Source organism: Ursus arctos, unplaced genomic scaffold (assembly GCF_023065955.2).
Source record: "Ursus arctos isolate Adak ecotype North America unplaced genomic scaffold, UrsArc2.0 scaffold_13, whole genome shotgun sequence".
Taxonomy (NCBI): Eukaryota; Metazoa; Chordata; class Mammalia; order Carnivora; family Ursidae; genus Ursus; species Ursus arctos.
This window is the reverse complement of record NW_026622797.1, coordinates 53,350,933-53,374,431: the sequence shown is the minus strand read 5'-3', so window position 1 is coordinate 53,374,431 and position 23,499 is coordinate 53,350,933. Positions and strand designations below refer to the sequence as shown.

The 23,499-nt window shown below is 45.3% G+C and overlaps 1 protein-coding gene and 1 long non-coding RNA gene across 3 annotated transcripts in view; one reads left to right on the top strand and one right to left on the bottom strand.

Moving 5' to 3' along the window:
- PREP (prolyl endopeptidase) overlaps positions 1 to 23,499 on the bottom strand; it is a 112,003-nt gene that overhangs the window by 18,992 nt on the left and 69,512 nt on the right. For both annotated transcript variants that reach the window (XM_026511722.4, XM_026511723.4), the window contains exon 10: positions 22,809 to 22,912. In XM_026511722.4, the coding sequence (XP_026367507.1) occupies positions 22,809 to 22,912 (104 nt within the window). The remainder of the gene's footprint in view (positions 1 to 22,808; positions 22,913 to 23,499) is intronic.
- On the top strand, positions 12,602 to 17,960 carry LOC123001752 (uncharacterized). The gene is made up of 3 exons (XR_006411002.3): positions 12,602 to 12,913; positions 14,497 to 14,560; positions 15,807 to 17,960. It is a non-coding gene; the product is annotated as an uncharacterized LOC123001752 (long non-coding RNA).

Below are 23,499 nucleotides of genomic sequence, written 5' to 3'. Positions count from 1 at the left end.
CACACACCTTCGCCTTAACAGACCGCAAGTCCTGCCAGAGATCCTGTGGCAGAGAGCCTTTGGAAGCACCTGTGAGATCTCGGAGGAGCGTCTGCTTTAGCATGTTTCCACATGAAATCTTCGAGCCACGCCACAAGTAAAAACCAACATCATGACAGCAATTCAAAGCCACCGTTCGTTCTAAACATTAGTGAGCTGGCCAAAGGTTGCTCAAACTCTGTACTGAGCAAGCTTCCCTCCTTGATCGTATTTTTCCCCCTTTAAGACTTAAATTCTTCATTTTGGAGACCCTCACAGCAGTGTAACAATGTTACTCCACATCTCCAACCAAGAGCATTCAGCACAGCAAGGCAGTACCCTCTGGGAAGCCCACTCGTTTCTTCATAGAGGACAGTGATGGGTCTTTCCCAAGCAGTCCCAAGACTGTGGCACTTCGTACAAAAAAGCTGGTGTCAGTTCTTTCTCAGCCGGGGAGTTAATAAGATTATCTCAAATTCTGGAATTTACAATGTTTTAGATACAAGGAGAGATTGTCACTCTGGGACTTCACAAACTGGTTACCCTCTTATTATACAAATGACAAACCTGAGATCAGTCAAGATAAGACAGCTGCCAAGGTGACAATGCTAGTTATGGAAAATCACCACCATGGTCTCCTAAGTCCCTGGTCCAGGGTTTTTCTCCTACTCTTATCACAAAGTAATTCACTCTACGGTATTACTTCCTTGTAAATATCTTTATTGGGTGTAACTGTGTAAAATTTTGCAAATGTTAGAAGCTTTGGCACTGATTTAATAGATTTTTTTTTCCCTCAAGACAATAATCACCAGTCTCTAGGAAATCCAGGGGACAAATATTCTGCCAGAGATACAATGATTTATTTGCTTTTCTGTTTTTGTTGCCCTCTTGAAAAGGAGACTCATTCAAGCATGTCAAAAGCCATATTTCAGATACAGAGGTTATTATATTTACTTTTTTTTTTTAAAGCAAAATAAGTCTGCGTGGAAAGATGATCCTTCTCCAAACAGTCATCAGTGTTACCATCTTGAAGACAGATTAAAATAATAAAAAAGCCCGGTATATCCTGCAATGCCATTCTACTAAAAAAATCGTCTCAATATTTTTAAAAGGTGTAACAGACACAATTAACTTCACAAATGAAACAAATGCTTTAGACAATCATAAAGCGAGCAACCCCCATTTTCTAAGGAATCAAATTTAAAGCAGCTTCCAATTTTGCATATTTTGGCCCATATTCTAATGAATGATTATTTACCAGATAAGAGCTCACAGATCCTTGAGTTGAAGTCTTTAAATTAAAAAACTACTGAAGGAAGGAAAGAGAGACAAAGGGTTTACACTTATGTAAAGCATATAGTAAAACATGTCAGAAATGACCACCCCTTATTATCAAGCATGACTTCCAGAGGCATCACCAAATATAAAGCAATGCTACTCTGGAGCTGGGCTTTGGCATGAGATGACAGTCACGGAATACATGTCTGGCTGTCCTCACAGGTGAACCTGGTTTGAGATAGATGAAATAAAAACATCTTCCTTTAAAGGAAAAAAGCAGAGCAAGGAAACCTAAGAAATCAAGGAAACATTACCGTTCTTCAAGCGAATGACATCAGTCATGAAGAGACCATGACTACTGAAATGATTACTTTTCTTGAAATGAACACACTTAGTAGTAAGATCAATTTTGCTGAGACATTCAAACATGGGCAACCACAGAAGTTTCTGAAAATAATCAATCTTCAACCCCAGATTTGTTCTCATTCAGGTTTGGTGCTATCTGAGGCAAATGCCAGCACTCTCATTATCCCCAGTAAAGGGACATGCTTGCACATGAAAGATGAAGGTAAACTGCAAAGGGCAAGCCCTTCGGTGAGAAGAATGTCTGGTGATAGCAGCTCCTTCCTAATTTTAGGGCCTGATAGGTTTAAAGGAGAATGTTCATGAAAGGGTGTTGAGCTTCCCTTTTTATCAGAGTTGACAGAGGCACTTGTGTGGCCTGTGCTAAGTGTGGCAAACACATGTGACGAGGAGCAGAGCTGCTCAGAAATCTCATGGTCAACGCAAGCAGGGTCAAGACATTCCACTGCCCAAAGAACCAGGCAGAAAGCAACCGTTGCGCCTCCATTACCTTGTAAAGCAAGTATAGGGAGAGCTTCGGAGGGTTTCGAGGGGGTGCTGCACATTTCTGTCCTGTGCTTAGGTTAAAAATACCTGCCAGGCATTAGAAAGTCACCGTCCTATCTATTTTCCAGGCGTTTAACTTTGGATAAGTGGGGAGGAGTTTAAGAGTCACCGTTGGGCAGAAAATATAAAGGGAAATTTCTATTCCAGATACTTTTCCTTTGCTTTTCAAAGGATGGCCAGTTTTCTAACCGTAGAACTTTAAAAACTCCTGGGGGGGCACCTCAATAACAGCAGCGTCAGTCTATTTAGAAAATCTACTTTAATTTTTGGTCCATTTCTTGAGCATCAACACCGTGCTAAGTGCTCTGCTGACTGTCTCTGCAGAAATGCCTCAGCTCTCCAAGGCTAGGCCATCTGTTCTTTGGAAGAATAAACCTATTCCAAGTTCCAAACTGTGGAGCAAGAAGTGAAACAGAAATGGGAAGGTGCTGAACACAAGGGAAGAAAGACAGTGGCCCACGTGGATCGTGGCACTTTGATGAGTTTGGCTGGAGTCTGGAAACTTTCGGGGCTGTGATGAGTAAATAGGACTGGATCGCAGACCATAATCGCCATCTTCACTTCCACTGATCTGACCTCTTTGTGGTCAAGGCCCACATAGTCAGACATTCTCCTAAAATGGAAGGATCTGCCTGCCTGCACAGGTTCAGGGAACGCTGCCTGTGTATTTTTTTTTTTTTTTTTAAGATTTTATTTATTTGACAGAGAGAGAGAGACAGCCAGCAAGAGAGGAACACAGGCAGGGGGAGTGGGAGAGGAAGAAGCAGGCTCCCAGCGGAGGAGCCCGATGCGGGGCTCGATTCCAGAACGCCGGGATCACGCCCTGAGCCAAAGGCAGATGCTTAACGACTGCGCCACCCAGGCGCCCCAGCTGCCTGTGTATTTTAATGGGCACTGCTTCTCGGGGTGAGCTCACAGAACGCATCAAGTGTGGGCAACGAGGCTCACTACAGGGGCGCTGGGGTGGCACGTCAAACGTACATGTGTTTGTTTTGCTCTTTATGAAAACAGTGTGAGGAGTCCATCATCAGGAGAGCCCTGCACTGCTCGCATTCAGTGAACATCTGATGAATGAATAAACAAGTCAGCACTGCACATTAAACACTCTTTCTGCTCCCCCCAAACCCCTGCTGGCTTGCTTCAGTTCTTGAGGCTCAGAGGCACGTCCTCCCTGCCCACCCAGAGGAAGGCCCTGCCTTCTAACAGGATTCCTGCTTCCAATCTTTGGGCATTTGTTGCCAGATTAATCTCCCTAAGATTAAAAAACAACAGAGATCTCCCTAAGATTAAAAACCTTCCTTTTGATCTAGGTCACTCCCGTACTGACAACATGCAATACCTCCCCATCCTCTATAAAAGGAGGTCCACGTTTTAGACCAGCCATTAAATATCTCCACTGTCTACCTTCAACCCTTCTGAACCCTTCCCAACCGCAACTGTCCTCTCCACTGAAACTGCCATTTGCATCTCCAGATCCCTGAAGTCACCAGGCCTTATAGACTAAAGCACAACTGGAAAAAAAAAATTCACTGGCTGGCTCCTACGAATTCACTTATTTGACCCCCCTCAAGCCCCCAGCCAGTGCAGGCACCCCTAAAGCTGTATCTCAGCAGGTTCAACCCTTGCTTGGCTAGTTCTAGTAGAAGAAAGAAATTCACAGCACCGCAGACAGCAGCTCATTTCACTGGGAGCCTCTCTCACTGTTAGAAAGTCCTTCCTTACCTGAAAATGTCAAAATAAATGAAAACACAGGAACAAAAGTCAACCAAGGCTCTGGAGACAGAACCCAGTGATAGTAAATTTCCATATAAACTATCAACTAAAGTTCTGTACATTAAAAAAAAAGTACTAAAGTGCCCCCCAGTAGGTTTCTACATTTTTCACAATAGGATTTTCCTCAGTCCTTAGGTCAAAATAGATGTTACTTATTTTACTTGATTTGTTTAAAACACTTTAATAGTTCTTACCATGAACCAAGCACTATTCTAAGGAGTTTATAAATATTCCCTCATTTAATCCACATATGAGGTTTATACCACGAAGGGCCCCATTTTGGGGGGAGGGGGGTCACTCTGACCAAGAGAAGTAACTCGTCCAGGTCATATATCCTGGGAGTGATGGAGTCAAGATTTGTACCTGGGCTGACTGACTCCACACTCCATGCTGTCAGTCACTAGGAACAAAGGGTCAGCAAAGCCCCCGAACCCCCTCCAGGGCCCCCTTCCTGAACCTCCTGTTCACAGCTGTGGTGCCATCATGTGTCTGTGTGTGTCTGTGGACCTCTCTGTATCCAGCACGGTGCCTAGAAGACAGCGAGCACTTAGAAAACAAGTCTGGATCGCTGCATAAATAAACACGCAAACCGGACACCACGCTGCGATCAAACAACTCACAAGAAGGTATTTCGAGTGGCAGTGCCCTGAAAAAAACTATAAAATAAAGCGGTCTAGACTCTGGCACCAAAATGCTTATAAGCTGAAAAGGAATAAAATACAAATTAACTCTGGTTGAGGCACTCAAGAGACTGGATAAGGTTACAAATTTCCAACTTATTACTAATGAAAAATATTTAACATCTGACATTTTATGTGTAGCCGTTCATCTATTAATTTAGCAATGCCACGGTGGACGAGCGTTATGGCTCCGAAACGGTTTAGTTATGGTAATTTACTGCATGAGATTGCACCTGCGTCATAAAAACCCAGGAAGAATATTTGAAATCAATTTCAAATTCTCATTAACTCAAAACTATGGTGGACCACTTATTTATTTTACTGCCTTAGAAAAATAAAATTAATAAGCAAAATGTTGACATGACAAACTCTGGCCAGAATGTTCAGTCACAGAAGAGAACCAGCCACACAGCTTTAAGGCTCTGTGGCTGGTAGCTCTGCAGGCCTTAAAAGGCTGGACTATGAGAGAGACAGATGTTGGTGAGGAGAAAGGAAAGCAGTGTTTGTGCAATCAAGCAGCTCCTGGGGGGGGGGCGGCGCTGAACCAGAACTGCTCGCAGCCGAGAGTGGCCCTGAATCGAGGGCAGCACAGACAAAAGCCCTCCAGCCAGGACGCTGGCACAACTGTCCAATCACCATCTTTTTGTCTATCTATCCAAGTTGGGAAAGGGAGATGCAGCAAAACGCTGCGAGGAGCAAATGCACAGAGCATCATTTCACTGCGGGAAAACGAACGACTGGAATACTGAAGAGGGGAATGTGGAAGTAAGATTCTCTGGCATAAAGACGTTTATGTATGGGGGTTTCTGCTGCACACCTCCAACGCTGCTAGTACACTGATCCGCTTCTACCTGGAGTCTCTCAGGCCAATGCAAATCACCAAAACAAAGGCCTCGGAGAGTCAGAGGTGGGCAAAACCCATCCTGGATGATTTCGGGTTGCTTAAAGGACAATCGTTAAGAAGCTCACTTGCACCACAGTGCATTTCACTCCCCCACGCTGGGAAACGTGGAGCCAGAAATGGACTCACGCTGGTGCAGGCGGGCTGCACGGAGGTGGTCAATGGGAAGACACAGAAGGAGAGGCTTCTAGGAGCATCACAGACAGCCACTGGGGGCAACTCACCAGGGGATGGAAAAGAGGAAGGGGAGCAAATGAACGCAAATCACAAGGTTCAGAAATCCTGCTACAAAGCTACAAGCACAACTTCTTTGATTTACATTCTGTGCTTGGCTGTGTGAAATGTTTCGTATTTGTGCAGTACAATAACAGTAGCAGAAATCTTACCAGTGGAACCGTGTATCACTTTTTTCTTTTTTGATGGCTATGAAATGCCTCCCACCACCGTGTTCACCCCAGCACTATCATGATAGAGAGATCTTGTCTATTCATTTTCAGATGCTTTAAACGTGGAAATGGTGTAATTTTAAGTATGCATACACACACACCTTTTTATTATCACTTGTAATCAAGGCATTAAGGTAGTGAAATATCAAAGTCTAAGGAAAATGAACGTTTCAGATGAATAATCGATTCATGTTCATGGAAGATCTGGAAAAGAACACTGTGCTGTTCTGATGATAGATGGCATTCACGATGGCGGGTGGGGAACATTTGATGACTGTGAAGCATCAGGGGGGTGTGCAGAAAAGCTGGCTACAAAACCAGCACACTGCAGACAGAAACTTTCATCTAGTGAATTCTGTGTACTATCTCTACTGCCTAGTAATTAACAGGCAAAGCCCAGGGCTGCAAGGAGGCTCCTCTTTCCCAGACGGCTAGGCTTAGCGGCTCCACTCACGGCCTCTTCAGTCTACTGCTTTCCTGGCCACCTCCCCAATCCTTAAATGTTACTGCTCCCTTTCGTCCTCCTTCCCCTCCATACACACCACCAGAGGGTTTGATCTGAGCCCAGGTGCTCACTGACCCCCACCATGGCCAGCCTTCATGACTCTCCTGACTCCTGACCCTAATTCTCTGAGCACCTGACAAATGCTATATAGGTATCCAGCACAGTCCCTTTCAAGGGCTCCCCACTGTCCAGGGGATAAAATCTCACCCCACCTGGGTGCATACCAGGCCCTTACAGTTTTGACCTGTCTGCATCTCCAGGCTCACCTCCTGCTGGTGGGGTGCAGCCCTGGTGTTGGGGAGACCTCTGCTTGTGTACAAGCTCTCCTCCCTCCTGTGTCCTTCCCCTGTCTGCCCGAAGCTCCTTTCCTGGAAGCCCTCCAGGGACAGTCTTAGATGTTCCTCCACATCTGGGCTCTCACAGGACCTGGGATCACCTTTCATAGAGTTTCTCCCAACATCAAATTGCTACAAATGTTTGATCACACCATTTCACCTAGTAAATTCTATCCTACCTTATAGTCCCAGCACTGCCGGATACAAGGCAGCAGCTTGATAAACGTTTGTGAAATAATTATTTTTTTTATTTATACCATCTTCTCATTTAGAAATTCCATTTTATTTAAATTAGTATTATTATAACTATCACTGCCTTAGGCATCCCTCCGGCTTCTCCCTGGGAGGCACTGGGACTTTGGGGCTGTGGCTTAGACAAACACAGCAAGGGAATACGTTACAAGAAACACGAACAATGAAGAGAAGAACCATACATACAAATCAATAAAACTATGGAGGAGTGAAGAAGGAAAGGGAAACGGAGTGCATGAAATACGAGAGGCTGCTTTAGAAAACATGTTAGAAAAGCCAAAAGCCAAAGGAAGAGAATTAAGCTTCCAAAGTCTGAAAGCATTAATTAAAAAACCCAAATGATCACATACTCTCATAAAACACAGCAAGGAATCCTGGTCAACTGAATTTACACGTCAGTAGAATTGCCTTCTCATTGCTCAGCTTGTCTAAAAGTTTCCCAGACACTTGCAAGAAAACAACATAATAAATGTGTACCAGGAAGATATTTAAAAAATTAACTTTGATGCTCTAAAAGGAAGAGGATTATTTCCTGCTTTGGTCACAGACTATGACCCGAAATACACTTAAAGACTAGATCACACAGAAATTCCACAGAAGTACAGATGGTAACAAACATCCGTTTTCTGACACCATTTGCTGGTTTTGAATAGAAATTACCTTTGGAGGGGAGAGGGAGCTGGTCCCATCGAAATTTTACAGAAAGGGAATGATCCATTCACATAGGTTTCTGGCAGTGATAACTAGATAATTTCAGACTGCATCATTTATCAAGACTTCTCTTATTCATTTGCCAAATATATACATGTATCTGCTCTGGGCTCTGGGGACATAGCAGTGGGGAAAACCACTTTCTGAAGGGAAGACAGAGGGACACATAAACAAATGGAGAGACAAAGCTGGATGCCAGGACGACGGGATGGGGCAGGGCTGCTATCTGACTGGGGAGGGAGAGGAGGGAGCTCTGATCAGTACAGTGGAGGTAAACGAAGGAGCGGGGGTGAAGGGTCCAGGCAGAGGAAGGAAGCAGAGCTGCAGCACGGGGAGCGCACATGGACCTGTGCGGGCAGAGCGAGGCAGCCAGCGTGACTGCAGAAGAGTGCCCAGCAGGAGGGGACAGGGGCCAGGCCGGGGTGGGGGGAGGCCTGTGGGCATTACTCCCAGGCTGGTCAACGGGCAGACAAATGCAATCATAAGGGATATGCAATTTATGAAGAAGCCACATTATCCTGTGAAACGACAGCCAACCGTCTTTTCCTTTGGACCACGGATCTCAGAACTGGCCGCTCTGCCTGCTGATACTGACCCCAGCCAGGAGGTTGGCCCGCTAATGTGTCGAGAGTAACATAAATCATTCCCAGCCACTGACACCACCATGAAATCTCAGTATTGTGGGGGTAACGTGTTTGCGGGAGACCTGTCACGGCGAGGGAAGAGTTCTATTTCTCCACCGAAGGAAGGGTACCGTAGTTGAGCAGAGAGCCCCAGTTTCTGTGGCTGGCCCCACAGATCGGGCCGGCCCGGGAATGTGGAGGAGAGAGTGGCCACAGTCACCCTCTCCAGCCAGAGCTCTGCTCGCCGGACGTGGCCGGCAGGGGTAAGGCGGCGCCAGAGTGGGTGCATGGGAAGACCGAGAAGGAAGACAGTGCCGGCTATGCTGCCTGCCCAGGGGTCACTGGTGCTGCGGGCAGCGTCCTCCTGCCCTCCTCTGACCGACTAGCGGGGCCTGATGCAAGTTCCTGCATGCAGACGGGTCCACAGGGGCGTGATGGAGGCCCGAGAGCTCGGGCAGAATTCCGAAAGGCCTGATGGCAGCAGACCTGTGAGGCGAGACGGCACACGTGAGCCGCAGCTCCCAGCAGCTCAGCCAAGCAGGAGCCCCCTGGCAGTGCTTATGTTCTTCATTAAGTAAAGTAGGAAAACCCACATTACTTAAAACACTGTGTTCAGGACACAAACTCTCCTATAATTTTGAGTCCACCAGAAAAAATAATGCCTGTGGAGAAAATAATAGGTAATGCCTTACTAAGATTTCTAGAGCCGCTTATATTTTTAAAGAAAATATTTGGAAAATGAAAGCTTAAAAATAATGGAATGGATTTTTACTGACAGAATTTCAGGTGCTGTGGTCAAAGATGGGGCCAGGGGCAGAGGAAACAACGTGGATGGAACTACAGGGTATTATGCTAAGCGAAATAAGTCAGTCTGAGAAAGACAAATACCATATGATTTCACTCATATGTGGAATTTAGGAACAAAACAGATGAACATAGGGGAAGAGATGGAAAAATAAAATGAGATAAAAACAGAGAGGGAGGCAAACTGTAAGAGACTCTAAACTATAGAGACCAAACTGAAGGTTGATGGAAGGAAGTGTATGGGGGATGGGCTAGATGAGTGATGGGCATTAAGGAGGGTTCTTGTGATGATAAGCACTGGTGTAACATGTAAATGATGAATCTATATTTTACTCCGGCAACCAATACTACACTACATATAAACTAACTAAAATTTAAATAAAAACATGAAACTAAACAGAACAAAAGAAGATAGAGAATTCAGGCCCTAAGAGGTCTCACAGAAGGAAAGTAAGGAGCTGGCTTCCTTCCTCACAGAATGGAGGGAATGTCCCTCTTACGAAGGCCAGGCCTTCCATCAGGGCTTGGAACCCTCCCACCCTCTCAAGGAACTTGGCTCCTGGGGTGGTTCCCTCCTACTGGCCAACCCATCAACACACCACAACAGTCTGGTTTCTCCCCCCTTCATAAGACAGCCCATTGACCTTGTACATGCCTATCACCTCATGCAATTCAACTTCTCAAGACTGTCTACACACACGGCTCCCCACCTCCCTCTCCCTACCTCCCTTCTCCCTGATCTTGAACAACACACTGCCACAAAAGCTATGGAAGGCTCCATCTATAAAATGTTCTATGAAGTTAAAATCTGATTTTTTGGATTGATTCGTTTTCTTAGCACAGCTGTATTCTACAGCAAGAAAATGAAAAATCTGAAAAGTAATCTGAAGGAGGAAGAAGAAGGGGAGGGTAGGAAGACAAACCACAGTTGTTAAAAGACAGAGATGTGCAGTTAGCCTACCAAGGATTATTTTTAAAAAAAAATTTTTTTAAAGTTTAAAAATATAAGCTTTTCAGATTACAGCATTAACACAAGACTGTTCTAACTAGACTCATAATGCAATACAACAACGTACGAAAAGCAAAGCTAATCCCCCAATCCCTCAATAACATCCTCCCCTCAAGAAACCACATATGTCTTCTCTGCTCTTCTTCAATATACCCTGTTCAGCCACCAGTCGGCCCCACTGCTCCTGGAAGTGCTCGTCAAGATCACCAATGAATCCACCCAGTCAAATCCAAGAACTCTTCTTCTTTCCTTATTTGACCAATCACACTGAGTGTTGTCTGCCACCGCCTCCTTCTAATACCCTTTCCTTGACGTCCTGCTCCCCCGGTCTGCACTTTGCTGGCTTTTCTCGTACCTCCCTGGCTACTGCTTCTGGGACTCCCCTGCTGGCTCTTCCTCCTGCAGCTAACGCCTGGCGGTGGGGCTCCTCAGGGTGCAGTCCTGACCCTCCCTCATTCTACTCCATGTCATTCTGTCCTTGCCCCAGATCTAAACAACACACTGACACTGAAGATGCCCATGCTTATAAGTCCGACTCAGATCTGTCCTTTGAGCCTGAGACTCAAATATCCAGTCCATACTTGACATTGCCACTGGCTGACAATGTAACACAAACTTGATACGTCCAAAATATTCGCCCTCCCAGACATGTCCTCCCTGACCCACTGCCAACAACTTGATACATGGTACCAGCTGCTCAGATTCCAAATCTCGGAGTCATCCTTGATGTGTCCCTCCTCCTCTCCCCTCCACGTGCAACCCCTGAGTGCGTCCTGTTGATTCTACCTTCCAGGTATTTTCCAAACCCACCCTTCCTCGTGTCCACAGTCTCTCCCTTAGTCTAGGCCACCTTATGTCTTCCAGCAATCTCTACAGCTACATCTGCCCCTTCCATCTATTCCCCATAAAATGGAAGACAGCTTTCTTAAACCAGAACATGTCCCATTCCAGTGTAAGACCCTGCAAGGACTCTCACTGCACTTGGGATCCCTAACAAACCCCAGCACATCCATGAGGTTCTGCCTTCCCTCGCTTACCACACCAGTCCTCTCTCAGGTCCTCTCTGAGGCCAAGCGCTTCGTTCTCAGGGTCTTTGCTCTAACAGCTGGGCTGCTCTCCCCACATCTCCACTTGGTTAGTTCCCTTGCACATCGCCTTTATGTTTCCACTAACATAACCCAAGGGCACTCTGGTTGACCACTCATTTCTGGCCCTACTTATTTTACTCACGGCCCTTCCCCCAACTTGCAATCTTCACGTTTATTTTCTGTTCACTTGTGTTTTTTTGTTTTTTTGGGGGTTTTTTGGTTGTTGTTTTCTTTCTGCCTATACTCCTCTAAAGACCACAGCTCTCTAGATCACTGTTTAACATGATGCCTGGCACAGAGTAAATTCTTAAAAAACACACAGATTGGATGAATGAAAGTGGTTCTCTTCCCCATCCCACCTCCCCACAACAGTGCTGACCAATTTCTGATGGCAGGTAAGGAAGACACCTGTTGGCAGCTGTAGATGGACTACAGGAAGAGTGGAAGTCTAGGCAGGGGAGCATAGGTGGCGCCAGCAACGCCCCACGACACCCCTTGGTCCCTCCTACCTCTGCAGATTCTGAGCGATGGTTCAAAGTCGGCACTTCAACAGTCAAATCTGCAGATTCTCTAGCAAAGCACCAGCCACAGTTTAGAGTATTTATACTCTTCTCTGATCTTTTCCAAATATTTAAATTAGCTATATGCACATTAACCTTTGGAGTTGAACTAGCTATATCCTATGCAAAACACGGAAGGCTTCAGGGTCCTGATGAAGGCCGCACATACACAGTGATTTTTACTACACCCTAAATGGTTTTCTGTTTGAGAGTCTATTTCAGAATTACCCACTACCCACCTCGGGATGGAAGAGCATATTCTCTGTTTAAAAATATATTAACATGCATATGAATATCGATATCTACTCATATACATACACATGTAGACAAACGAATGCAGCTGCAGGCAGGGAGGACCCAAGGTTGGTCAGGTATGACTTAACTCAGCAGAACGAACTAGCAGATGATTTTAAATGTATAAGAATTGATATGGGCTGCATTTATCAACACAGCCTGAGTAGATGATGTACATTTCCTTCTTTCAAGCCATTAAACCAAGGTGAGCAATGAAGCTTTCTCCAGGATCTTAATAAAGCCACAGAGTTTTCTATCAGTTCCCACAGGAAGACCTAGAACCACCTACTTCCAGGTACTCAACAGCTGAACTGGGACAACTAGGAAGAAGCTGGCCGAGCTCCTCAGGGCTGACAGCACTGGCTACGCCACTGTGTGATTAGAGACAAGTCATCTGACTTCCCTACACCGCAGCCTCTTTACCTCGAGAAAGGAAGTCATGAAAGTCCTGACTGTGTGAAGAAAGGAGAGAAGGCACGGAGAGCAGGGGCACGCGGCCTGGCACAGGGAGTGCCCACATCCGTGCTCTGCTTCCAAGTAACAGCACACTCTCCCCTTCCCCTGTCTTTTGCTTCTGACTGAGTTTCCCATGGTAGGAACAAGAAGAGAAGCTTCTACAGAAGTTGGGACTTGGCTGAGTACTCACAATGTATAGAATTTCAGAAAATGCGGTAAAGAAAATGAACAGTGCGACGATGAAGCATGGAGGAAGGAGAGCCAGGCAGAGGTAAGCATGCATATGGTGGGCAAGGACTTGGTTGGGAGTTGAGCCCTGACGGTGCCGAGTAGTTGGAGTGGGGACTTGGGGCAGCAAGCAGCACTTTTGCGGGGCTGGATCAAAGAGGGCATCAAGAGTTGGGGAGAGGAGCTCAGACTTAACACAGACAATGACTAGGAACCTATGCGTGTCCCTGTTTAGTACCCTCACAATGCCTTTTTTTTTTTTTTTAAATATTTTATTTATTTGACAGAGATAGAGACAGCCAGCGAGAGAGGGAACACAAGCAGGGGGAGTGGGAGAGGAAGAAGCAGGCTCATAGCGGAGGAGCCTGATATGGGGCTCGATCTCATAACGCCGGGATCACGCCCTGAGCCGAAAGCAGACGCTTAACCGCTGTGCCACCCAGGCGCCCCCCTCACAATGCCTTCTAATTGGCGATATTTTGCCTTCATGTTTATCACTATTACAACATTTCTCATCTACCACTTACGCTTAGTCAGCACTTGGCGTGAATAGAGAATGATCGTCTACTTCTCTAAGCCCAGGTCAAGGTATACTTGACCCCAATCAAAAGGTCATACTTATGGAAATGGCACACGTTTCCTTCCTTCTTCACAGACCAATGAAGTTAGACCATAACAGTTCTTCCTCCAGGGAGTTAATGGAACATCTGCAGCGCCAGGTCTATTTTTACTCAGTCTCTCATCCATCGGCCATCAGTGTAATGTAGGCAAAGGGGAGGGGCGGGAGGAACTATGTAGCAGGTGGAGAGACCACACTAAGCTCCTATGTTCTCTTCTCCCCATCTGCCCTAAGGATAGAGCAGAGCAGGAAGCCAAAGAACACTTATCTAGGTGACAGCCTACATAAAGACATACCCCTGGGGTTTAGGGGTGATATTATCACAGAAAAGGAGAAAAATTACTCCAACTCTCTCCCATCAAGACTTCGCAGCGCAGAGAAAACCTAAGCAATTTTCAGATTCCAGTTTCTAGACATCCACCTAATCCTATTAAATTTAACCTAACTTCACCCATTAAGAAGGCAGAAATGATGGACAGACACTGGAACGGGTGTACTTCTCTAAAAAAAAGCAATTGAGAAGGTCTCCTGCTTTGGGCATAGAAGTGACTTTTTGGGTTCACTGTACAAGCCAAGGTCTTGGGCTAGCACTTCCAAAATGAATCGGAGGGTAGTCTTCTGAATTTGAGTTTGAAGCAACCTGATGCCAGTATTGGCATTAGTGCCAACCCGAGTAAAGATGTTGGGGGCAGTCTAGCAGAGATAAGATGACAAAAGCAAAACCATAAACACCTCAAGTTTTATTTCACTTTTAAGTGGAGTTTCAGGCTGCCGTGTGGTGACCAACATTTAAGACTTACCTAAAACTCCTCCGATTGTATGTATATGTGTGTGAATATATAATATATACATAAATGGATAAGGAAATGAGAATCTCCATTAACATGCAACAAGGAGATTAGAAGTGAACACTAAAATAAATCGTATTTATAAGCAAATTTTAAAATGTATTTATGGGCCCTTAGTGTCTCCCCTTTCACACACAGAGTATTTTTATTGTTTAACAGGTTCCATAAGAGTTTACAAAGAAATCGCTGGATACTTACATGAAGCAGAAACGTACTTTTAGAGGTAAGCAGGCATAGGAATTTAGAAGGCTTTTAGTCTAATTTATTTTAGAGGTGAAAAAAACAATAACTGAGCTATACAGTGTGCAATAATTCATCCTGATAATGAAGCATGCAGACCAGCACAACTCCGGAGCTCTGCATTCTAGTCTCGGCTCTGCCACTTCTTTACACTGTTACCTTTGTTTAAACACATCAATTTTTAGTTTCCTCATCTGTAAAATGAGAAGTCTCAAGTATATGAACCCTAATGTATATGCAACTGGAACACAACTTTGTCTGCAGCCCCAAATTAGCGGGAGAATAGATCACCCAGGAAAAAGCAAAGAGGCGGCTATGAAATTGGAGACGTGACCCCCTCCCCAAAGGGATCTGTGCTATGCTTCCATTCTAATGAGGAGGTCCTGCAAGGATGGCCTGTGTCCACATCCTTCACAGGAGGGTGGTTGGGAGCTGGTTTTCCCAGGCAAGAAGACTGTAGCATGCAGTCAAACATCTGGAGAACCATCTGGACCTAGCTTACCTGGCTTCCTCATCCTGCCAGAGATAACCTCTTACACTTCGTCTTGATTCTAATTCTCATAGAGTCCCATCTTGCCTTGCATTACACTTCTGCTAACGTCAAGACCAGAGTTCAAGAAATACATAACTCATGTTCTGGAAGCAATATTAAAGGTCTTTCTTAACGGGAGAAGAGCCTCTTTAAAGGGTGCTTCTCTCTTTGTAGTACATGATTTCTGCTGTCTGTAATTACAATATTTGAATATTCACCTTTTTCAGACTTTTTCTAATACTGACCCCGAGGTTTAGGTACCTGGCCACCAGGTGGCGTTTGGGTTCCTTGATCTCAGGGTCCACACCAAATTTTTTTTTAGATTTTTATTTTTTAATTTGAGCGAGAACAAGAGCGAGAGCGAGAGCGAGAGAGAGAGAGAGAGCACAAGCAGGGGGAGTGGCAGGGAGAAGGGGAAGCAGACTCCCTGCTGAGCAGCGAGCCCAACACAAGGCCCAATCCCAGGACCCTGGGATCATGACCTGAGCCTAAGGTAGACGCTTAGTTAACCAACCGGGCCACCCAGGTGCCCCACCCACACCAAAAATTTTTGCCGAAGTCCTGTTTTGTCTTGTGTGACAGACTGCTAGTTGTCCCCCAATGTCTATTCCCGTTTCATCGATAAAAAGGGCCCAATTTACGTGCGCACATTTTTTTTCTGGAACTAAAACTACATCTGTAAACCTCTTTGCACTAGATGTGGCCAAATGAGTACTTTTTCGCCAATAAGATGAAAGCAGACAGAATGTTGTCACCTTCAGCAAACATGCTTCTAAAACCGCTGACAAGGACCTTCCCTCCCCCACTTCGCTCTTCTTCCCAATGGCTGCCTCCCTGTTGGCTAGAAAGTGGATATAATGTGGCTGGACGGCCAGCAGCGTTTGAGGACCATGAAGAGATGCTGGGAACAGAAGCCACGCGGGAGGAAGCAGCAAGAAAGCAGAGCAGGAGCTTGGATTCCTCCCACCTTAGATACCAAGTCGGCCCTGAATTGATTCCTCCTGCGCTTCTTTTCTCTGAGAGGGAAATAAATGTCTCTCTTCTTTAACCCATGGTAATTTTGGTGTTTCCTGTTGCTCATAGCTGAATCTAATCTGAATAACATACCTTGAGATTCAGATTCATTTTTATTTTTTTAAAGACTTATCCCATTATTTAAGAGAAGGAGAGAAGGGTCAGAAGGAGAGGGAGAAGCGGACTCCACACTGAGTGCGGAGCCTGACATGGGGCTCCATCCCAGGATCCTGGGATCATGACCTGAGCTAAAACCAAGGGTCGGGTGCTTAACTGACGGAGCCACCCAGGCACCCCAAGATTCAAATTCATATTTAAAGACAAAAAATTATTAAAATGACAAAAGTACCTTTTGCACACACACCATTCATAGAGGATACCATGCTACTGACTCAGTTCTGATAAGGAAGTTACTTGCTACTTTGTTTCCTATAGGATAATGAAACAGGACATTCTTTTCCTAAGACCATATTCTAGCAAGGAGCTGGAGCTAATTATTAGCACTGAGTAATCGGAAATCTACCCACCTGCACATCAGCAAAGCTCAGTAACCTGTGACTTTTAATGGATCTCCAAAGCCATGACTCTTAGAACAAGGTAAACAAAATTTGAATCTATTTAAGTGGCTTTATTACATATGACAGCAAACTCAGTATTATCTGTAGATATCTGATACATTACAATGTACAGATAAAAAAATGTAATGTAGCTTGTAATGTACAAATTACAAATTTTGTGTGTACTTAGGAAGAACAAATCTCCAATGAGTATAGCTGTCACCTATGTACTGAATTTACACGTAGCCTGATCTCTGACATTTAGGGCCTCTAATACAATAAAGAACAATAAATCTAGACGGCCTTCTAGGAAGTGAATCTGAGCCATTCAAACAGAATCAACACCTGCTAACTCATTAACGTCTCAGCAAAATAAGCTGAGCAAATATGCCTGCTGCTGAGTCACCACCGTGTCCCCCAGGACAGCCAAGCAATAGGGCTTCTTTTTCCTGGCCGCCCTCCTCAGGCTCTCAGTCACCAGGGTGGGTTCAACGGTCTTCCTGGCCCCCATCTCCATGCAGACTCCATCTCCTCAGCACAGTTCAGAGAAGCTCTGAGCAAGGTCAGCACTGGCCTGGCTTTCACCCACGCTGTCACAGCGAAGGCTCACGGAAGGCCCAAGACACCTCCCCAGGCTTCTCATTATGGGGACCGGCTGCTCAATTCTCAAGGCCACCTTGGGATTTTTACCGGAAGAGGGTTACATATTTGCAGGTTGCTGCAAAGTAATATCCTTTGGATTTATTTACAGCGGTATGAGGACGGCAGCAGCTACTGACTTGGGCCCCGTAACTTATTTCTCTATTATAAGATAACAAAAGACCAAACTCTTTGGCAACCTTTACAGTCAAATTATTTTAACACGGCTGATACCAAAAGGGGAAAGAGACACAAACATGTACCCTCTGAACACGAACATTATACCCTCAATCTAGAATACCTGCATGACAAACAGAGTTCTAAAGGGGGGTGGGAATCTGTTTATGCGAGAAAATGCCACTGTGAAACATAGTATCTCCAATAACTGGGGTGCTCAGGCACTCAATTGTCAAGAACAATTTATTTTTATTTTTTTTAAATTTTATTTATTTATTTGACAGAGATAGAGACAGCCAGCGAGAGAGGGAACACAAGCAGGGGGAGTGAGAGAGGAAGAAGCAGGCTCCTAGCGGAGGAGCCTGATGTGGGGCTCGATCCCAGAACGCCGGGATCACGCCCTGAGCCGAAGGCAGACGCTTAATGACTGCGCCACCCAGGTGTCCTGCCAAGAACAATTTAAAGCCATTTCCTAATCATATGCAAGCACAGTGACCCCTCAGAAAGTTCTTTTTGAAAATGCTCCCCAGTCACTCTTCACTAACATTCCTGAACATTTCTGACCGGCACCTGTGAGAACACAGCGCTACAGAAAAACATGATCAATGGTCAGCTCACTGGGGATGTAGATGAGTCAATATCCAAAAACTGGGTGTGCCATGCGCTCAGCACAGAAGTTAACAAATGTTAAAGGGCTAATTAATGTTCTGAGCATATGTTCTCTGAATGGCAAAGCCTGTGTATGCTAGCAACCACAAATCAGTTATCACCAAGGTCAGAAAAATCTACACTAAATTAAAGAAAAAATCCTCACTCCCTCCACTTTAAGACATCTTGGTAAACCCAAAGAATTATTTAATTTTAACATTTATTTTCAGTTACCTAGCAAACTGCCTTTGGGATGTTCCTGTTGTTTCATATGCATTACTGTGGGTAAACCTCAGCAAAGTCCCTACTAAGCATAAGAAAACAGGAATCAAGATGATTTTTACTATTTTTGTACTATATGGTTTGCTTTCACCTATAAAATTGGACCTTTCTTCCAATTTATTGTCTTTTACGAAATGTGGAAACTGTCGATAATGGAGTTTATTCACAGTACACTCCGTTCACTGTTCTTTTTCAGGTCTATAAATTTTGTCTTTCATTTGGGGATGAAAAAAAAGCCAATCTCTCAGCTGGCTGGACAAAAATGAGATACTGAGAAACCAAAAAGTACACTTTGCTGCACTATGTATCATGCACATTCCACTGCGGTGCAAACACTATTCCATCCACAAACGACAAAAGGCAGCCCATTGCACGGGATACTGAGGGCGTGCTTCCCTGCTTGAATTTGCTGTGACATTATAAAATTAACCTGCCGCGAGAAGGCAAAGGCAGTCTCCAAACGAGGTTGGTGGTAAAACTGGTCAGGAGTCTCCTGGGCAAGTAGGGATTACGGAAGCACCCACCCTCCCGTGAAGACCTCCTCCTCCAGCCCAGTCAGGGTGGTCTTCAACACTGCAGCTCTGACTGGCTGCACCCTGCCCTTGCTCACGGACAGAACACCCTGGCGGTGTCTGACCTTTCAGATCTGTATGTCTCAACTTTCTGTAAATTTCCCAGGGTCAATGCCTTGTGTCCAGAAATCCTCTGTATGCAAACAGTACCAGCAGCATTGAAGGTCAGGTCATACTTGTTGACAGACTAAATTTACCACTTCCCTATTACTTCACATTTGTTTAAAATGAAACACATTACTAATTATAAAGGTAGACAGATTTTTTCAGGTAAATCACTTATCATCAAACTTATTTTATGAATGTAATTTCTAATGTTCAGTATTTCAGCTTCTTTTTAAAGAGAGGGGCACGGAGGTTCTAATCCATATTATGCGGACGTGTCATTCACCATAAAAAAAGAAAAAAGACAGGATTAGTCAACTGCAGGTTTGGTAACCCTATCTAAAACTGTATTTTTATATGTACCCCTGACTGTACGAAAAATGAACAGTTTTTCCAGGATCTGATTTTCAAAATTATATTCCTGACACAAATCAATTTTCTACCCGCAGCTGCAGTCAGGAATGGGTAAAGGTTATACAGTTTTGTTCTATGTCTGCCAGCAAAATACGACACCATATCCCTCCCACCCCCCAAACTCAAGATGCGCTGGGTCCTGCATGAATGTACCACATGCAAGAGTAGCCCTCTGACTTACTTAGCCTGTGTTTCTTTGACCTTCTCTTTCTCCTTGTCTTGGTCTATCTTACCAGCTACCCCACCAGGTAGGTGTACGTGGTCACGGCCACCATGAGTTGCACTGACCACTGACGCAGCATAATCTGTGCCGCAGTATTTGCTCCCAATGAAAACATGCCTCACAAAATGTTAAGAAGGAATCACAAACAGCCCAGAGGATCTTCTTTTTAAATCACATATGGAATAAATATAAACAGCAGGGTTAAGAGGAATCAAAAGTGACATTACACTAAAGTGAAAACAAAATATCTTTCCCCCCCAAAAATGCTGTGGTTTCTATTACACACCGCCAGGATGTTTTCCATTCGTGCATAAATCCCCCTCGAGGGCCTGCTTTTACAACGCTTAGGTCATTGTTGGCACACCACCGAGAACCTAATCAAAATGTGAGAACATGTGTCACGCTCACGGTCACGTCAAAGCTCTGCCGATGCACATGAATCTAAACCACTGCGCGATGGAGTTTAAGTGAGACAAGTCCATGGTACTGTGGTATCAAAGAGCAGTTCAAAGGCACCCGTAAACGACCAAAGAATTCTGTTTTGGTAACTCCGTGCAAGAGCTCTGATGTGTATCGTCAACAGAAACTCCCCTAGTGGCATCATGCATCTCTGTCCACAGGCATAGCTCCACTTCCTAGAATCTGGAAATGAGGGGCAGTGCACTGAGATGCGGGATGCCATGTGCTCTGTCCAGTTACTATCCTGTCAAATATTTACCAGCTCTCTCCCTTTTTTCTTCCTTACCGCAGTAGTAGAAACAAAAGGTTGTTTTTGGGTAGCTCAACATCAGGGAAGTTTTCTTGGTGAGGTACAAGAACCAGGCACAGAGGAGTTCAGTTGTCCCATGATACAGACAATGGACATCACCCCAGCTTGTCTCTTCCCCGGTTAAATGTGGAGATGTCAGGCTACGTACGTGGTGGAGAGATGTCCACTCCGCCAAGCACTTGCTCAGCTGTAACATTTTATCTTTTCATTTATAAATGAAAACAATACATATTAGCTGTAACTACTTTCTCTGTGTATCACCATCAAGAATATTACTATTACCAGCATGGACAGGAACAGCTACTTGACAGGAGAAACAATTCCAACCACCCTCCCTGTGAGAAGAGTTACTTCCCGGTAAGCAGCTGCCTTCCTGGCATTATTATAGGTGCCTCTCCCTCACCCAAACCCCAGAGATAACTGCAGACTTGAGCACTAATTATTTGTGGGAAGCTGGAAAGGAGAAGACAATAATGTGTTTTTTTAAAATAGAGCTGAATGGCTACACAGTAGAGATGAGATGACAGGGGGTCTTTCTTAGGTGATTGTCCAATTCTAGGGCAGCCAAGGCCTCGCCCTTCAGGGCAGAGGAGGGACAGTCAGTGGGTACTGCTTGGGCATCCCTGGTGTTACTGATGGGGGAGGCGATGGCGTGTATGAGCACACCCTGGCCCCAGGGCTGCTGAGGCGAAGACTAGACGTAGGCCCTGGGGAGGTCACATGTGACATTTGAACGGACAAATTTTCAATACATGGAGAAAAGGGCTAACAGCAAAGAACAACAGCCTAAAAATGATTTTTAAAGTCTAATACAGGACTAGGGTGATTTAGCGAACCATGTAAGCGCCAGACGGGCTATTGGCTCCCACGGGATCTCTCTCGAGGCAATAGCTCACCTTGAAAATGAAAGCAGCAGCAAGCCAAAATAGATAGAGAAGACTAATAGTCTGTTACATTTATTTCTAATATTGATTGAAAAAGTGGATTATATTCTATGTGCCAGACACTTAATATATATCATGTCATACAACACTATAGGAATCCTGTAAAATAGATACCATGTCTATTTTACAGCTAAAAAAAACTTGTAGTAGAAAGGTTAAATGACTCACCCAATGTCACCCAATAAGTATATGCACATTTCAGGCCTGACAGAGCTTCATGACAAAGCTCCCTATGCACCTGAGAACATTTGGATTTTATAAGTACTTTTTAATATAGACCAGGGAACAACAAACTTTTTCTTAGAGGGGCAAATACTAAGTAGTTTAGACTTAGTGGGCCAAATAGGCTATATAGGCCCTGTTGCACCCACCCTATTAATGCACCAAGACACCATGTAAACAGATGGGCATGGCTGTTCTCCCACAAAACCAGAGGCCAGTTCACCAACTCCTGATCTAGAGCAAGCGGTGAGAGGCTGCAGCCCTGGGCCGGATCTGGCCCACCATGGGTTTCTGTAAACAACACTTTATTTATGACCTAGATCTCGCCATCATCCAGACCACTTCTAGACAGGTGAAGGGTAACTCAACAAGCTATCAAGTAATGCCCTGGTTTCACAGAGACGGAAGCATCCAGCTCTTTGCTCTACACTTCCTTCACAGTGTTTGGATTCCTAATCTGTGGTCTGTGTGGTCCGGCCCTCCACGGGGGAGAGCCCTGATAAACACCTGGTACCTCCAGTGACCTCTCATTGCAAAGGAACATTCTACGTCCTCAATCAATAAATGATTCAGTTTCTGGGAGACTCAATGCCTTTGGGGAGCGGGAAAAACAAAAATGGAGAATCTTAACCTGGAAGGACGGGTGGCCAGAGGTGGAGCTTGTGGTGCCATGACAATTCATCAGGCCATTCATGCTAATATTTTATGGAGTGCCTCGTCTGTGCCAGGCACAAGTACATGTGATCGTCAGATGAGAAAGATGGACTCGCAGCCCTGGACTTCGTGTACGGCAGATCTGTGTGTTACTCGGGCCGTCACAGGCCCTGGGCTAGCCCATAACCCTCTCCAGCAAGCAGACAAACGGTGCCGCTTTGACAGCTCCTGCAGTAGGATCCCCCCACAGGGGACCCCGGTTTCTGGTCAAGAGCAGCAGCTACGGGAGAAGCTGCGCGCTCTAGCAGGGCGGGACCGTGCCCGACTCTGTGCCCGGCTCTGTGCCCAGGGACAGCAGGAGCACCAAAAACCCCTGTTGTCTGCATTACCGAGCATTCCCTCCACGGCTCCTGACAAACTAGGGTGGCGACGGCCCGGCCTGGAGGTCAGGTTTTCTAACCCTCGTAACTGCTCCGTACCTGGACTGTCTGGTAATCGGAAGCATCGATCCCTTTCACGGTAACCTCTCGGAAGACTCTTGGCTCCAGTTCCTCTTTGGTGAGGTCACAGTGATAAATGATACCTAGAAGGAAGCGGAAGTCCTGGTTTAGTCCACGAACTCACTGGATACAAGGAGGACTAGGATCACACAGCACCACCGGACGCCACAAAGAGCAAGAGAGGAGCATCAGTGAGGGACCTAGGTATTCTCTGAGGCCGGTAAGGGTTACCGCACCAAGAGTGCTTAGAACAGTCTGGTGCGTGGGGTGCTACGTGAGTGTTCACCCCTCATCATCACTACCACATGCAGTCTTCCTTTTTACAACTGTAATCTGCGAGGACATTTTAGAAGATTCCACGGCATTCTGTGAATATGAGAAGAGGTAGAAAAATGTCACAGTGGAAACTTAACAGGCTTCCCTATGCCAGGTCGCTTAGGAGTGCAGGTCAAAGGACATGGGAAACTCTATGTAGGGCCATTTCACTGGCAAGGTGAGTACGATGAAAAACTCAAACGATTTGCCCAAAGTCAACAGGCAGTCAGGGGCTCTTGATGGGAACTCTGGGGCTCCAGATACCCGACACCCACCTGTCCACTGACATACATGTGGACAGCAATCAGGGACCCAATTTGATCAGGTACCATTTTAGAGTTGCTTTTAAAATTTT